This window comes from Callithrix jacchus, chromosome 1 (assembly GCF_049354715.1).
Source record: "Callithrix jacchus isolate 240 chromosome 1, calJac240_pri, whole genome shotgun sequence".
Lineage (NCBI taxonomy): Eukaryota > Metazoa > Chordata > Mammalia > Primates > Cebidae > Callithrix > Callithrix jacchus.
Genome location: NC_133502.1, coordinates 197,352,392 through 197,363,346, shown reverse-complemented (window position 1 = coordinate 197,363,346; position 10,955 = coordinate 197,352,392). Strand labels below are relative to the sequence as shown.

The 10,955-nt window shown below is 47.8% G+C and overlaps 1 protein-coding gene across 1 annotated transcript; it reads right to left on the bottom strand.

Moving 5' to 3' along the window:
* Positions 1–1,884: 1,884 nt before the first annotated feature.
* CRYBA4 (crystallin beta A4) lies at positions 1,885–9,562 on the bottom strand. Its single transcript, XM_017978665.4, has 6 exons — positions 9,534–9,562; positions 8,883–8,933; positions 8,176–8,294; positions 5,758–5,899; positions 4,186–4,328; positions 1,885–2,214 (listed from the first exon to the last, which is right to left on the bottom strand). The coding sequence occupies exons 1-6, from the start codon at positions 9,552–9,554 to the stop codon at positions 2,067–2,069; spliced, it is 624 nt and encodes a 207-aa protein (XP_017834154.1). The 5' UTR covers positions 9,555–9,562; the 3' UTR covers positions 1,885–2,066.
* Positions 9,563–10,955: the final 1,393 nt, after the last annotated feature.

Sequence of the window (10,955 nt, the reverse complement as noted above, 5' to 3'; positions counted from 1 at the left end):
AGAGGAAGATGGGTCAAGAGAGTCTGGAACAAGAGCTAGAGGACTCAAGAGAGAGATTTAGACAACCTATCAAATGCAGAGCCAGGAGAAAGGAAGGAGGGGAGGAGAAGGGGAGAGAAAGAAGAGACCAATCCTGCCATTTGGTCTGCAAGTGGAGCAGGGGTTTCTTTGTTTTATACACTGTCTTTGGAGCATGGAGGGTGTTAAATGAGAGATTCCAAAGTAGTGTGTGTGAGAGAGAGAGAATTAGGAAGAGAGAAAAAAGGTATGAGAAGTTTTGCTAGGGGAGAGAACTGACTCTCTCCATGGGTGGCTTTGAAAACCACAAGCTAGGAACAATTTATCAAGAAGACATAGCAATCATAAATATATTTACACCTAACAACAGAGCAACACAATTCCTGAAGGAAAAAAAAATCGGGAAGCAAAAATAGACAAAACTAAGGGAAGAAACAGATAAATCCAAATAATCAATAGTTCTTTCTCAGTAATTCACTAAAATTGATTTTTAGAAAATCAGCTGCAGCGAACCATGATTGTGCCATTATACTCCTGCCTGGGTGACAGAATGAGATCCTGTCTCAAAAAAAAAAAAAAAAATCAGCAAGGATATAGAAAAATTGAGTCAACACTGTTTTTTTGTTTTTTGAGATGGAGTTTCGCTCTTGTTACCCAGGCTGGAATGCAATGGCATGATCTCGGCTCACCACAACCTCCACCTCCTGCGTTCAGGCAATTCTGCCTCAGCCTCCTGAGTAGCTGGGATTACAGGCACGCGCCACTATGCCCAGCTAATTTTTTGTATTTTTAGTAGAGGTGGGGTTTCACCATGTTGACCAGGATGGTCTCGATCTCTTGACCTCGTGATCCACCCATCTCGGCCTCCCAAAGTGCTGGGATTACAGGCGTGAGCCACTGCGCCCAGCCGAGTCAACACTGTTAACAAATTCGATCTAACATTTACAGAACTCTGTACCCAACGACTGCAGAATATAAATGGTTTGCAAGTGTACTACCAAGTCTATTGAAGATAGACCATGTGGCCAGGAGCAGTGGCTCAAACCTGTAATCCTAGTACTTTGGAAGGCTGAGGCAGGAGGATCTCCTGAGCTCAGGAGTTCAAGACAAGCTTGAGCAACATGGTGAACCCCATCTCTACCAAAAATACAAACATTAGCCAGGCATGGTGGCTCACACCTGTAATCTCAGCTGCTTGTGGGGCTGAGGCAGGAGAATTGCTCAAACCTGGGTGATAGAGGCTGCAGTGAGATGAGATTGCGACACTGCACTCCAGCCTGCGTGACACTGTGAAACCTTTTCTCATAAAAACAAAAATAATATAAAATAACAATGAAAAGACCATGTGCTGGGCCATAAAATAAGTCTTAATTATCTTAATTAATTTCAGAAGATTCAAATCTTAACAGTATGTTCTCCGACCACATTGGTCTTAAAAAACATACCAATAACAAAAAAACACCTAGAAAATCCTAAAGTATTTGGAATTTAAATAACTTCCCTTTAAATAACCCATAAGTCAAAAGAAAAAAAAAATCACAAGTGAAACTTGAAAATATCAAACTGAATGATAATGAAAACACATCAAATTAATATTTGTGGGAAGCAGCTAAAGCCGTACTTGGAGGGAAATTTATAGCTAAATGATTGTATTGGCGGGGGAGGAGAGACGGGTAAAATTAATGACCCAGAAGTCTGCCTTAAAAAAAGCTAGAAAAATTAAGAACAAAGAAGGCCTGAAGTAAACAGAAGAAAGGAAATACCGAAGTTGAGAGTAAAAATCCGTGGAATCAAACAAATGGTAGAGAAAACAAAGCCAAAAACCGGTTCTTGGAAAAGATTAACAAAATCGAAAAACACAGCTACTACCGGACTTTCTCTTTTTTATTCATCTGAGTTTTTTGTGCTGACTGTGCATGGACCGGTTCACACGGGTGCTGGGTTCACACGGGTTTCAAGGGGAGGCAGAAGGAGAGAGCACGCCACAGCACCCAGAGCGCCTCCATTCCAGACAAATGCGCATGCGCTCCTCCGTGCCACGCCCCTGCTCACTGCTGGATCCTGCGGATGCTCTGCACCTGGAAGGTCTGGGCGTGCGAGCCCCACTCCCGGAAATGCTTGTAGTCACCGGAATGGTGATCGCACTCCAGCACATACTGATATCCTCGGTAGCCAGGAAACTGGGAGCAAACCCAACTAGAAAAGAGGAAAAGCAGACAGTTACTCTACAGAGACATTAGCATGGTGATCAACACAGGGGCAAAGGGATCCATGCACATGCACACATTCCAGCCATCCTGGCCTTTCTTCAGTGCTCACAGGGTGCCATGCTGTCTCCCCTACCACAGGGCCTTTGATCATGCCATTCCCTTTGCCAGAAGAACCATCCCAGTCTTTCTTGTCCTGGACAAGTCGTATTTGTCTTTTATGAATCAGCTCAATTATTAGGGCAATCTGACTCATTCCCCAAATCAGTCCACAGTCCCTTATTATACCTTTGTAGCACTCATGTAATTCGATAATTTTCAAATTATTTGTAAAATATCACCCTCCCTTGCCAGCAGGTAAGCTCCAGAGTGTAGGAGCGTGTAAGTCTTGTTCATCATTATCTCCACCTGCATAAATATATAAAGGCCTAGCACAGAAGAAGGGCTCTCTAAATACTTGCTGAATAAATGAACAAGTGAAGGAGTGGGAAGTCTCGTTCTTTCCCGTTTCCCCCTCCTTCCATATACAGAGGCACTTCTAAGAAAAAGGCTATCATTGATTTTTTTTTTTTTTTTTTTTTTTTGAGACAGGATTTCGCTCCGTTTCCCAAACTGGAGTGCAGTGGTGCGACCTCGGCTCACTGCAACGTCTGCCTCCTGGGTTCAAGTAATTCTGCCTCATCCTCCCGAGTGGCTGGAACTACAGGCATAGCCACCACACCTTGCTATTTTTTTTTATTTTTAGTAGAGATGGGGTTTCACCATGTTGGCCAGCTGGTCTCGAACTCCTGACCTCAGGTGATCCACCCACCTCAGCCTCCAAAAGTGCTGGGATTACAGACGCAAGCCACCGCATCTGGCCCAATTCATTGATTTCTACACTGAACAGGGCAAGGATTGGTGTCTGGTTTTCTAAGTCTCCATTTCCCTTTCTGTAAAAGAGGGAGTGAACTCAAGAATCACAAGGGGTCCCTCTTACTCTAAAAGAACATGATTCTTTGATGGTTCCTGAAAGCCGAAAAAAAAAAACAACAACAACAAAAATAAAAAATCCTACTTCCCATCTTTGACCCCTGCCTACCAGGAGCCAAGGGGCACCTCAGAAAGTGGCTCTGATGTGCTCCCTAAGTAAGAATCTCACACCTTAGCCTTTACCGGCCACCTCCTGGGTGGAAAAGAAAGGGCCAGGCCATGTTGAGTTTGAAGCTGGATTGTTACCTACTTGCTGATGGACTTTAAGCAGGTTGCTTGAGCCACACCTATTTCTTTATGCCTGGGGACATTCATTCTCCCCTCTTCTGGCCACGGACCCTGTTGCCTCTCGTTCTCAATCAAGGTGAGAAAATGCGGCTGATGCTAGCAATGACCACATAACCAAACCTAACCAATCAGAACACACCATTCCTGTGGGGATAGTTATTGGTTCAAAGTCCAGCACAGGATGCAGCTGGACCAGTGAGCACCTTTCTTGGAACCTTTAATAGAATCATTGAGACTGGACACTGCCTTTCCCTAGGGCTGGATGTAAACCTGAGGCTGCCGCCTTTGCCTTCACACAGGAAGAGCTTGTCTAAGAATATAGCCACACAGAGGTAGGCAGAGCAACAGGTGTGGGGTTGCTGGGGGGAAACAGATACCTGCTGTAGCACTTGGATCCAGCTGTGCTTGAAACTAACTACTGGGGCTGCTAAATATAGTTTGGACTTAAAGCAGTTTGATCTGAGTTTCTGAACTCGAAGCTAATTGCGGTGGTCAATAAATATCCTCTGGGCTTAAACCAGCTTGATCTGGGTTTCATCCTTCAGATTCTGCCTGATACCTCCTTGTGCCTCAGTGTTCTCCTCTGGAATGTGGGCATCAGAGCACAAAAGCCCCCAGCACACAGTTTTCACAGGAGGTACCCCTACCCCTCCCAATATCCCCTATTTCCTCTGCCAGGCAGAGCCTTGGATACACTTACGCCCCAGAGTGGACACGGAAGGACCCTACTTCATTGCCTTCCCATCCCATGGCCTGGAGGGAGGGATAGTCGTCACTCAGCTCTCCTTTCTTGCCCAGGAAGTTCTCTTGCTCGAAGATTGTCAGCCTCGAGTCACGGTGGTTCTACAGGGACGGGGACACAGTCAGACCACCAGGCTCCCAGTTAGAAACCCAGAAGCCTCTCCTGGCCTCTCTACCCCTGCCCTTGTCTCCCAAATCAGCCTTCCTTGCAAACCTTTGGAAGGGCAATAAGGCAACAGATACCAGAAACGTTATCATTTGCCCTTCCAGAAATGTCCACAAAGAGAATAATTATGGAATAAATAGGCTGCAAGGATGTTCATCATAGCAGTTAAAAAGAAAAAAAAAAAAAAAAAAGGAACCAACCTTTATGTCCCAAATCGGGGATCCAGTGGTAAGCTGAGTTGTAGGTTGGACATCCCTAACCTAAAAATCTGAAATCCAAAATGCTCCAAAATCTAAAACTTTTTGAATGATGACATGACACTCAAAGAATGCTCATTGGAGTATTTCAGATTTTGGATTTTTGTATTTGGGCTGCTCAACTGTAAGTATTACAAATATTGCAAAATCTGGGGGGAAATATTCAAAATCCAAAATCCTCCCGGTCCCAAGTGTTTCATATAAGGGTCACTCCACCCTGGCCATAGCAAGATTTTCCTTCAGAATTTTAATGATAAATACGGCACCTTATGTCATTTTAAATCAATAAGACTTGGAAAATAAAATACACTTTTTTCTTTTTGGAGACAGAGTCTCACTTTGTCATCCAGGCTGGAGTGCAGTGGTGCAATCTCCACTCACTGCAACCTCCGTCTCCTGGATTCAAGTGATTCTCCTGCCTCAGCCTCCAGAGTAGCTGGCACTACAGGCATGCGACACCACACTCAGCACATTTTTTAACATATTTTTGGTAGAGATGGGGTTTTGCCATGATGGCCAGGCTGGTCTTGAACTCCTGGCCTCAAGTGATCTGCCCTGCCTGCCTTGGCCTCCCAAAGTGCTGGGTATAGGTGTGAGCCACCGTGCCCAGCCTAAAATGCACCTTTCTGAGCCTCGATTTCTTCATCAATGAGATGGAAATAATAATGTCCACCTCCACCCACACTCCACGAACAGCAGTAAAATGTAAAATCAGGAGCACCAATATTGAATTAGGAGCAAGAAATGAAATCCTTCCTCCTGACTTGGACCTACCATCCCTGGTACCCAGCTTCTCTCAGGGTCCCTGAATCACACACAAAAAAGGGCACAAAGCTGGCAGGGGCTCCTTTCACAACCAGGGTTCCTGTGAGCAGAGAGTTTAAGGCGGGCTCTGGCCAATGCTCTACATTCTTCTTCCTGATGACATTGCTAATATTGGCCCATTTCAAGATGAAGAAACTGAGGCTTGGAGAGGAAAGAGACTGAACAGCCCTTGTCACACTGCTTGAAGAGATGACATGAGACTTTCAACTCTGGGACATTTGACTCCCCAGTGTCCATGTAAGGGGCTCGGGCCTCCCCAGGACGTAGCAGTGGCAGAACTCACAGCGCAGGCCACCGGCCTGAAGGAGGTGAGCCTCTCAGAAGGGTAGGCTGTGTTGCCGCTCCAGGCATCCCAGCTCGGGTATTCGCCCTGTTCCAGAACATACTGCTGCCCGTGGAAGCCAGCATGCTCGAAGCCCACCCACCTGCAGACAGAGGACAGAGCGTGCAGGAGGTAAGCGCCCCCCTCACCCTGCATTCTAGACCAGCAAATGGGTCTAGATCGGTCATAGTCACAACCCTTCAGGGGTGATTGTGCCCGAAGAAAACACTCGGCCATGTCTGGAGATATTTTTTGTCACAGCTAGGGGAGGGGCTGCAATGGCCATCTAGAGGGCAGATGCCGGGGATGCTGCTAGACTTCCCATAAAGCACAGGCCAGCCTGTCCTGCAAAGGATGATCCAGCCCAAAACATCAGTAGTGCTGAAGTTGAGGAACCCTGCTCTAGACCTACACCTGACCTGCTGTGTGTCCCATAGGTACCTTGCACCTTTGTCCGTGTCCGCGGAGGCCACGGAGGCAATGCTGACTGCAGACTCACCTAAGCCTTGGTGGAATTCCCTGCAATCCTGCCAGGGTGTAGGGAGACTCCCTTCTTAATGTCTCAAGACCTATGCTTGGAATGCTGGGACATGGACTCTCTTTTCCCCTCTGGACTTAAAAAAAGAAGTGAAAGAAGTCTTTTTTTTTTTGAGACAGGGTTTTGCTCTTGTTACCCAGGCTGGAGTGCAATGGCGCGATCTCGGCTCACCACAGCCTCCGCCTCCTGGTTTCAGGCAATTCTCCTGCCTCAGCCTCCCGAGTAGCTGGGATTACAGGCACACACCACCATGCCCAGCTAATTTTTTGTATTTTTAGTAGAGACGGGGTTTCGCCACGTTGACCAGGATGGTCTCAATCTCTTGACCTCGTGATCCACCCGCCTCGGCCTCCCAAAGTGCTGGGATTACAGGCGTGAGCCACCACACCCATCCCAAAGTGAGAGAAGTCTTGTGAGGAACTGCTGCAAGTCTGTCATTTTCCTCCCTCTCTTGCAGGAGACGGCTACGTGGCAGCTCCTCATCTGCCTCTCTGGCCACTCTGAGATGTGGGGCGTTCCACCTCACTGCCCCACAGGTGGCTGCAGCAGGCTATCGCTGAAGCATAAAAGTGGATCTTCGGCCACGGGGATCCCACCATTTCGGCTGCCTGTCATCCGGCCCCCTTTGTTTTGGTGTCACCCCATAGGACAAGGGACACAGGAGGCTGACACCGTGTGCACCTTGCTTTTGCTGTCTGTGTAAGTAATAAACTGAATCTATCCGAGCTCATTGTCTGCTTACTGGCTGAGTCTGTAAGCCTGCTGGACATACCCCTCCCTAGAAAGCCTCTGTTCTCATCTGATCCCCTTTTCCCACCTGCACAAACCAGAAGCTAAAAGAGTAAAAATCACCCAAGATGACCTCAGGTGGCACTCACAGGCATAGCATTAAGTGACTCCAAATCTCCTTTCTATCTACTTTCCAACCTTCCAAAACCTTTTATTTAATATGGTAGCCACTGGCTACATCTCTTTTCTACTTTCCAACTTTCTAGAACCTTCTATCCAATATGGTAGCTACTGGCCACATCTCCTTTCTACCTACTTTCCAACCTTCTAGAACCTTCTATCCATAGCTACTGGCCACATCTCTTTTCTATCCACTTTCCAACCTTCTAGAACCTTCCATCCAATATGGTAGCCACTGGCCACATGTTAAATTTAAACTTAAATAAATTAAGATTAAATAAAAAATTCAGTTCTCTAGTCATGTTGGCTACCTTTCAAATCCTCAGTGGTCACTTCTGGCCAGTGGCTCTGAAATGGACACAGCAGGTGTAGAAATCTCCATCATTGCAGAGAGGTCCACTGAAGGGCAGTGGTCTAGAAAGTCTTGGTGTGTTATTAGCGTGTCCTTAACACCTCTCTACATCTCCTTAATCTCTCTCTCTCTCTCACACTCTCTTTTATTTTATTTTATTTTTGCAAAAAATGATCGGGCCACATGCTTAGCAACAAGACTATTTAGCTAAAAATTAATAGCATTTAAAACACTACATGTATTTTTACAGTTACTTTCCACTTATGGTGAGTGATGTTGGCTTTCAATGTATGGCTAGGAGGGACATTTTTACACTCAACACTGGATTCTAAGGAGCTTCTCCTGCAGGGCTGCCTCATCCAGTGGTCAGGGTCTGTGCAAACAACAGCCTCCTACTGTTGGGCAGTGTGCAACCTGCATAACCTTACATGGCAGTCCTGCACACTCCTCAGCACTTCAAGAGGGCACACCAATAAGAGCCTAGGAAGAGAGGACCTAGAATATCTAAAAGTCCTAACACCCCTCTCTCGGTCCCTTCCTGTCCACCCTCTACCCCAACTCAGTATCCCCCTAGACTCACGCTCCACTCAGCACTTTCAAAGATCGCACAGTCTCGAAGCCAAGGTCCAGCACGCTGGGGCACTCGGCTGTGAACTCATGTCGCCGGCCCTGGAAGCCGTCCTGGTCCCACACCACCATCTGCGCCAGAAAAAAAGGTGGAGATCCGCATCAGAGTCCCCTGGAGGGTGAGGGGTTGGGGCTGACTCCAGGATCTGGCAGGTAAAGCGGGGACTGCAAACTCAGATGCCTCCAGGAGCCAGGCAGGCAGGGGTGGTGAGGACTGTGAAGAACCACAGAGCGCAGGCGCCAGGTAAATGGGTGGCCACCAATGGTTGCCAGGTGGGAATTGGGAATATGGGTCAGACCTTCCAATTTCTCAAGACAGTCACTAGTTCTGGACTTTTACGTGGTTCTTCCAAGCTTTTAAAGGCTGGTGATAAATTCAAAAGCTTTACAAAAACAAACAAATACACACAGAGATGGTCAATGAAGTCATACCCAAAGACTGTGCAATCTCTGCCAAGAGTGGAACAAGTCAACTTTGGGAACCAGCAGACCCAAGTGCACATTTGATCTCCCTGTATGTGACATACAAGTCCCTTCTTGATTCTGAGCCTTGATTGTGCCTCTGCGAAACAGGCATTCATAATGCCCTTCTCCTGGGATTCCTGGGGACCGGAACCCTCCCACATGCCCTGGACACCCCCTCCCCATGCCCCTTCCTACCTTCCAGTGTCCTGCTGACTTGGTGCATTGCAGGGTCATCGTGGCCCCTTCCTACAGAAAACAAGAAAGTCATCATCTCCCACCCTGACCCTCTGCTCTCCTCCTTATGCAGAGGAGTAGTTAGGACCTGGTCAGGATCCAGATGAGAAGTCCAGGAGTGACTGGGCTAGGGGCAATATGTGGCTTTGGCCTGTCTCTCTCCTGTCCTTTCCATCTGTCACTAATGCCATCTTCCATCCTGTCCCCATCTCAAAACTCACCCATGCTGGGTCTCTTTGCCTCTGATCCCAACTTAATATTCTTTTATCTGCTTGTTTCGGGAAATTTTCTCTGGCTGCTGGTGGGTGGATGCATCGCCCCAGTGAGTGCTAAAATGCTCAGTGTGAAAGAACCCTTCCAAAGACAGCACCTAGCTCCCAGAGGTAGCTCTGATGGTGGAAATGTAGGCAACAGGGCTACAGGAATAATTCTGTTTTTAAATGAAGGGAGCGGGCGCTGGTCTTGACGGTTGGGGCTAATCCTTGCTTAGGATGAGGATGGCATTCAGGATGACACAGTGACATCCCTAGGACTAGGGACCTGGGCTCCTCGCCTCCCGGGATGCTCACTCAGAACTCTGATCCCACCCCTTTCTCCAAACCTGGGACTTACCGAGATAGGCCCAGGGAACATGTCAGATCTGAGACCAGCCGAGGACAGGCTCTTATAGGCAGGGAGGGAAGAGGGGCCCCTGGGAGACAAATCCCCGACTCAGCAACTGGACGGCAGAAACAAAAGCCAGCCCTGGCTGAAGAGCCAATGGCAAGCTGTCAGCAGCTCTGGCTTTAGCAGGGAGCGAATAGATCAGATCACCACCCCCAGGGATCAACCACCACGAAGGAGAGAGGTGGAAGATTTGCCTTCATCGGCCCCACAGGGCTCCTGACTAGAGCAGGAGAATGAGCACTAGATGAGGAGTCCAGAAGCTTCCTTCCTAGCTGTGTGAGCTTGGGCGAGTCATTTCCCCTCAATTTCTGCCTATAAAATGGGGCAGAAACAGACTATATCACAGAGTCGTTGCGAGGTTATATAACATGCCTGGTACTGAATAAACATTGAGAAAATGCCTCTTCCATTCCTCCTCTCGTTCCTCTTTCTCTTCCAGTTGAAGCAATCAGGATAGGCTGCCTGTTGGAGGAGGCATTGGAACGAGACTCTGAAGGATGGGGAAGATTTGTACAGAGTCAGAATGGAAGGAGAGGCATTCGAAGAAGAATTTCAGAGGTGGGAACTTGGGGCACATGTACAAGAAAGAGCTGGTAGCCCAATTGGCCTGGAGCCCAGAAGACCTGGAGGGAAGTGAGGCAGGAGAAGAGGGCGAGCCCAGGGCCTGCTGGGTCCGCAGATGAGTCCAGATGGTTCTGGGGGCAGCATAAAGGAACTGTTGTTTGCAAACATGCTTTGCAAACTGTAGCACATTTGCCAAATATCCAGGACTTGTACAATTTGCGGTGTGCCTCTTGTCCCTAAACCCTGCCCTCTGAATTGGCCTAAGAGGAGCCTCTTACAGCAGAGGAAAAGAGCATGACTGGAAACCCAATCATCCGAGATGAAATCCAGCCCTGCTTCTTAACACCTGGGCGACCTGGAGGATCTCTGAGTCCTGAGACCTGTAAAGTGGCCACACCTGTTTCCTTTCAGGGCTGTGAAACGCAGCTCTATCAAATGCATGACTTTAGGCCGGTTGCAGTGGCTCATGCCTGAAATCCCAGCACTTTAGGAGGCCAAGGCAGGTGGATCATCTGAGGTCAGAAGTTCAAGACCAGGCTGGCCAACATGGTGAAACACCGTCTCTACTAAAAAAATACAAAAATTAGCCCTGCGTGGTGGCAGGTGCCTTTAATCCCAGCTACTAGGGAAGCTGAGGCAGGAGAATTGCTTCAACCTGGGAGGCAGGGGTTGCAGTGAGCCAAGAGATTGAACCATTGCATGAGACTGGGCAACAGAGCAAGAGTTTGTCTCAAAGAAAAAAAAAAAAAGCGTGACTTTGATGAAGGGTTAGCATGACAACTAAAGGTTAGGAATGCAGCCTCT